Source organism: Salvelinus sp. IW2-2015, linkage group LG28 (genome assembly GCF_002910315.2).
Source record: "Salvelinus sp. IW2-2015 linkage group LG28, ASM291031v2, whole genome shotgun sequence".
Classification (NCBI taxonomy): Eukaryota; Metazoa; Chordata; class Actinopteri; order Salmoniformes; family Salmonidae; genus Salvelinus; species Salvelinus sp. IW2-2015.
In genome coordinates, this window is record NC_036868.1 from 23343587 (window position 1) to 23349745 (window position 6159).

General features: G+C 43.8%; 1 protein-coding gene across 2 annotated transcripts; it reads left to right on the forward strand.

The window, feature by feature from the left end:
• The first annotated feature begins 1078 nt into the window (after nucleotides 1-1078).
• LOC111954564 (allantoicase-like) lies at nucleotides 1079-5806 on the forward strand. Of its 2 annotated transcripts, XM_023974394.2 has the most exons (11): nucleotides 1079-1365; nucleotides 1466-1516; nucleotides 1617-1704; nucleotides 1801-1920; nucleotides 2541-2620; nucleotides 2737-2869; nucleotides 2964-3119; nucleotides 3728-3801; nucleotides 4294-4402; nucleotides 4843-4970; nucleotides 5530-5806. In XM_023974394.2, exons 1-11 carry the CDS (start codon nucleotides 1276-1278, stop codon nucleotides 5683-5685), a joined length of 1185 nt encoding a protein of 394 aa, XP_023830162.1. In that variant the 5' UTR covers nucleotides 1079-1275; the 3' UTR covers nucleotides 5686-5806. The 2 variants fall into 2 exon arrangements, with proteins under 2 accessions (XP_023830162.1, XP_023830163.1); XM_023974395.2 differs by lacking the exon at nucleotides 1466-1516 and having other exon boundaries at nucleotides 1174-1365.
• Nucleotides 5807-6159: the final 353 nt, after the last annotated feature.

The window sequence follows — 6159 nt, forward strand, 5'->3', positions numbered from 1 at the left end:
CCAATGTTGTTTTAGAGAATTTGGCAGTACATTCAATCGGCCTCACAACCGCAGACCACGTGTAACCACGCCAGCCCAGGACCTACACATCCGGCTTCTTCACCTGCGGGCGTCTGAGACCAGCCACCTGGACAGCTGATGAAACTGGCGAGTATTTCTATCTGTAATAAATCCCTGGGGAAAAACTCATTCTGATTGGCTAGGCCTGGCTTCCCAGTGGGTATGCCCTCCCAGACCCACCTATGGCCACGCTTCTGCCCAGTCATGTGAAATCCATAGATTAGGGTCTAATTCATTTATTTCAATTGACTGATGTCATTATATGAACTGCAACTCAGTTAAATTGTTGCATGTTGCGTTTGCATTTTTGTTCTGTATATTTAAACTTCTTTCCAAAACAGATATTTATCTCATTTCAGTCTGGGAGCTAGCTAGCTATATATGTTCCTTTTCATCAGACAGCAGCTCGCGTTTTCACAAGAGAGCCGAGTGTTGACATTCAAGAAATGTCAACGTCATCAGAAGAATGTTTTACTGGTATATAAAAGAAAACACTGCTCCTCCCTAGACAGGAGTGACCGGTTCTACCCAACACTGAAGTCAGCTCAAAACAAAGAATGACACTAGGTTAAGCACGTGGAGTAATGAGTAGGATTCTGTTTTCACGTGCAAAAGTGATTGCTCTTGATGAAAACACTATCTGCCTTCCCAATGAAAACTAGTTAGAAAATGTGAACATGTATTTTATGGAAAAGAGATGTACATTTCTGAATGACGGATCATGCTGCCTTTCTAAAATCATAACCAAGCGGTTCAGATTGCTGTTCGATTTTAGCAGGGTGCGGACTCCCTCATGTGACGGACCATAGCCCCATGCAACTCTGGCCAGTTTAATATAATCCCATCGTGGTTGTACAAGGTGCTCTCGCTTTCTTCCCACAAAAGAAAGCCTAGAGCACAACAATCTTGAACAGATATTCAGTATTCAAAACAAAAAATTCCATTCCCCACCACCTATCTCGTTTGTTGAGTTTTTTAACACTGCTGTCAATGACTTCCCAGTCACTGGACTTTGCACTGGTGGATTGATAGAATGAAAACAGGCACCAGAAGAATCTATTCATTCGTGGTTGTGGACTGCTTTTTAACTTGGAAGTACAGGATGCTGTAATATATAAAGCAGATGTATCTTATTGTATGAGGTATATAAGAAGATTATTTCCTCAATCTGGATTGAGTTACATGTAGGGATTGTAAATTATAGTCTCCAATAGAATGGCAGACCGAAAAGCAGTGAAAATTGTCAGTGGTCAACCAGACTTTCTGCAGTTTAACAACCTGGCCTGTGAGACAGCTGGAGGGAAAGTAAGTCTTACACCATGGACACAAGGTTGACATTTAGATAACTGTAAATAACACAATATGAGACAATGTTCATCTGTTTACGTGCTCACTGTCATTTTAGGTTATTTTTGCTACAGACGAATGGTTTGCACCAGCTAGCAATCTTTTGAAGGTACTGTGCACACTTACATTACTAATCCACTGTCATCTGTTGATCCACTACCATTCACATCTACCACCCTCTCCCTTTGTTCACTGCACGTGGTTGGAAGAGAGAGCCGCCAGAGTTCATAGCGTCTGCATTCACCGAGTACGGAAAATGGATGGACGGCTGGGAGACGAGAAGGAAAAGAATACCTGGTATAACTTGAATAATTTCAATGGTGGTAAAATGGAATGATCATAGGTAGGCTAATCTGAATACAGAAGCTTGATCTTGTCTGCTGTCTCTGCTAGGTCATGACTGGTGCATCATCCAGCTGGGTGTACCTGGCATCATACATGGCCTGGATGTGGACACGTCCTTCTTTACTGGAAACTACTCGCCCTCTGCCTCTGTTCAGGCTGCATGTCTGGGTATGGATGACTGTAACAGGCTCTGTTTACACAGGCAGCCAAATTCTGATATGTTTCCACTAATTGGTCTTGACCAATCAGATCAGCTCTTGCCAATAATTGGGCAAAAAAATCTGTCTAATACCTCCTGATAGGTTAGAAAGATCCATAGGGTGTTTTCACATATGGAATTCAGTACCCTGGTTTGGTTTCTTGGAGTGTTTGTCAGAATTCTACAGAACACGTTTTGCTTTCACAAGACAAGAAAATAACTGTTTCGGGGTGGGAATTAGCAAGACCCACATTCTACATGACATTAGCAAACTAACCAGCTAGTTCGTGGTGCGCGCTAGTAGCGTTTCAATCGGTGACGTCACTTGCTCTGAGACCTTGAAGGAGTTTTGAAATAGAGTGAAACAGGGAGGTACTACCTGGACTTGTCCAGTAAGAACTCAGATTTTCTGTAACTTGTGGAGCGACAGGTAACGATGCTTCGCGCGTGATTGTCACCGACGTGTGCAGAGGGTCCCTGGTTCAAGCCCAAAGTTGGGGCGAGGAGAGGGACRGAAGCAACACTGCTACAGTTACAATTGGCAAAAGGCATAGTCATGTATGTTTCTGTGTTTTGTCTGTCTGATCAGATGAGGCCCCAGCACTGACCCTGGAGGGAGACCGCACTGGCACGGCTGCTTCCGAGAGCCAGTTTGAAGCAGTTGCTAAGGTACAACCGTTTACACTGACACTGTACACACACACACACACACACACACACACACACACACACACACACACACACACACTGGAGAAGATCAATGATCAATTGTGTTTGATTGACAGTTGCACTCTGAGTCGTGGGAGGAGCTTGTTCCTGTGACAGAGCTGAAACCTGGATACTCCGACACCTGTCATAACTACTTCCCAATCGCCTACCCCAGCAGAGTCACCCACCTACGACTCAACATGTACCCAGGTAACACCTCCACGTCAGATACTCTCTCCGCTATAGGTTACATAATTTCTCATCAATATTGCTGATAAAGGATCTACTTACGCTTGTGTTGCAGATGGGGGGATTGCTAGACTGAAGGTCTATGGCGTTGGGCAGAAAGACTGGTCTGCCCTGCCCACACAGGACCAGCTGGACCTGGTGGCCCTGGTCAACGGTGGGGTCTGTCTGGGCTACAGCGACGCCCACTTTGGCCACCCCCGGAATATGATTGGTATGCCAATGCTGTCATTCTGCAAACATTTCAAATGGGGCTTCTGTCATCATACTGATGACATATTAATATTACTATATTATTCATATCATATTGATTAAGGAATCAATCACTTCAGTACAGATAGCACTGTAAAAGTAAAAACAAATAGGGCAATATTTATTTTCGCACTATTCATTTGGAAATACTGAATAACACAGACAGATATAACAAAGACCGATATAACAAAGGCAGAGTTCTTTCAACCAGCTGTGTCCATCTCATTTGTTGATCTATCTTTCACTAATGAAGTGCACACATGATTTATCTATTTGGTAAATGATTCCAGTCAGTTGGGCCTTTGTGGCTGAAAGATCTTACTCCCATCTCATGATGTACCTTTGGGATTTGTAGTTGTTGTCGAAAGAAGCAGTGTAAGTCTTGAATAGTTAGGTGTTCCTTAATATATACAGGGAAATTACTGGCAGGCCTGTGATATGTTTTAATGACGATGTCAATATTGGCAACGGTCCAGAATCTCATCGGTAGTGCATACCATTGGTAATGAACATATCAAAATGAGACAAGTCTATAGACTGGGTTGACCGGGAAACGTCATACCCTTGTAGGTTTGGGAAGATCTGCAAACATGGGCGATGGATGGGAGACAGCCCGTCGACTGGACAGACCCAAAAACCTACAGGTAACGTAAAATCAAAATGAATTCGTCACGTGTACAGGATACAGCGAGTGTAAACGGTACAGTGAAATGCTTACTTGCCGCTCTTCATCATTTACATTTACATTTAAGTCATTTAGCAGACGCTCTTATCCAGAGCGACTTACAAATTGGAAAGTTCATACATATTCATCCATATTCATCCTGGTCCCCCCGTGGGGAATGAACCCACAACCCTGGCGTTGCAAGCGCCATGCTCTACCAACTGAGCCACACGGGACTGTCATCAGCAGTGCAAAATAAATTCAGCTAAGTTTGGCACATGCCATAGCACTGGATCGTATTCATTAGGACAATTCAGAGTAGAACTTTTTGAAATGTTTTCGACAGAAAATCTCTGTTCTTTTTGTGCAAGTTCAGGTAGTACCTCCCTGTTTCACTCTATTTCAAAACATGTTCTCCTTGGTGAACACGACACTGTTGTATCATCTGGTGACATGATACTGTGTTCCGCAGGTGGATGGGAAGGGCATCCTACAGGTACCAGGTTATGAGTGGGCAGTTCTCAGACTGGGGCATCCCGGAGTCATCAGCCAAATTGAGATAGACACCAACCACTTCAAAGGTAGAGTAACACACGCACGCACACACATTCTGTCTGTTCCAGCCTCTGTTAAAGACTTGGTTACTAGGGTTAGGATTAGGGCAGGTAGGCTAGCGATTAAGAGCGTTGGGCCAGTAACCGAAAGGTGGAAAAATCTGTCCTTCTGCCCTTGAGCAAGGCAGTTAACCCCCAACAACAACTGCTCCCCGAGCGCCGATGACGTGGATGTCGATTAAGGAAGCCCACTGCACTTCTCTGATTCACAGGGGTTGGGTTCAATGCAGAAGATATATTTCGGTTAAATGCATTCAGCTGTGCAACTGACTACTAGGTATCCCCTTTCTCTAGTTATGACAATGTAACAGGTTCGCCTCTGTTGTAAATACGGCAGTCCACTGTACAGACTACTGAGACAGAGGTTTTGTGTTTCTCTTACTGTGTCATGTGATGTCAACACGCAGGAAACTTCCCAGACTCCTGCAAGATAGAAGCGTGCTATCTGACCCCCGAGGAGGAAGGGAAGTATGTGAGTGGCAGGTGGAGCAGCGATCCAGGAAACAAATGGCGGGTGCTTCTGCAGCCTCAGAAAGTATGTCAACCATTATCCCTATAATTCACTTCAATGCCTGGGCCTGTTAGAGTGCTGATCTAGGATCTGTTTGGCCTTTTAGTAAGTTCACAATGCATAGGGGGACCTGATCCTAGATCAGCGCTCCTACTGAGACTTTATCAGCACATTTTCATCCAGAAAGTTTTTTTCAGCATTTTAATCAATTCAGTATTTAAATGTCCATATTCCAGACAGATGGGGAGAAATTCAAGTGTGTGTTTCAAAACATATTAGTTAGGTAAACAATATTGAATGTGCATGTATAATAACTAAATCAGGTCTTGGCAAATGTAAGGAGAATATCTGTCTCATCTGTGAGAGGTGTTGTGCTTCACACTTCACTCTCTAATGTGCCCAAGTTTCTGTGACGTGAAACGTCTGCCAAAGTCAGCAGTCCATCTAACTTACTTTTTTTCCTCATGCAACTGCTTAAGTACCAAAACGACTCATAACCTACGACCGGTGATGGTAATAACCATTCCAAACTGCAACAGTAAAACACATCAGTTTGGTGAGAACTGTTTTCTGTCTGTTCTAGCTGCAGGCCCATCACAGGCACTTTTACTCATGTGACTCGCTGGCGCTGTCTGGGCCGGTCAGTCACGTGCGTCTGGTCATCGCCCCAGATGGAGGGGTCAGCAGACTCAGACTCTGGGGACGTCCGACTTCCACAAGACACACCTCCAAACTGTGATGCATTAGGCCACATTATTGGATGAGTTTTGCTGAGCTCATTGTGGAAATGAATGGCCTGAGTGTAACATGTAGGCTACATATGAAGCTTAAAAAATAAACTTTCATCTGAAAAGATACAACTGGGTCTAAGGAGATGCATAAACTATGTATTTTTTTACATTATTTTTTAGTTGTATTAAGAAATCTTGCATAGCTGCAACAGTGGGTCTCACAGGGTTAAGCTGTTATAGGAAACAATGGTGTGTGTTGTGGTGTCAATGCCATGTGAAGAATTGTAGCAGACAGTAAACAAACAAGTGCTTGCACTTGTTGGGGATTCAGCACCACGGACAGCGGTAATTGGAATCCCCACGATCTGACCTTCAGACACTATTTAGGCCTAGTCGTAGGTTTGCACTGTAAACAAGTCAATAATATTGTAATTTTCCATTTGTTTCCCACATTCAGAGCGCTATCTAGCCTTATCAACCGC

What these genes read in the sequence shown, in the direction of transcription:
- LOC111954564 (XM_023974394.2), top strand. Translation starts at nt 1,276, where the DNA reads ATGGCAGACCGAAAAGCAGTGAAAATTGTCAGTGGTCAACCAGACTTT. An exon ending in GTGAGACAGCTGGAGGGAAA is followed by an intron (nt 1,366 to 1,465) that starts GTAAGTCTTACA and finishes CTGTCATTTTAG; the next exon opens with GTTATTTTTGCTACAGACGA. An exon ending in ACAGACCCAAAAACCTACAG is followed by an intron (nt 3,802 to 4,293) that starts GTAACGTAAAAT and finishes TGTGTTCCGCAG; the next exon opens with GTGGATGGGAAGGGCATCCT.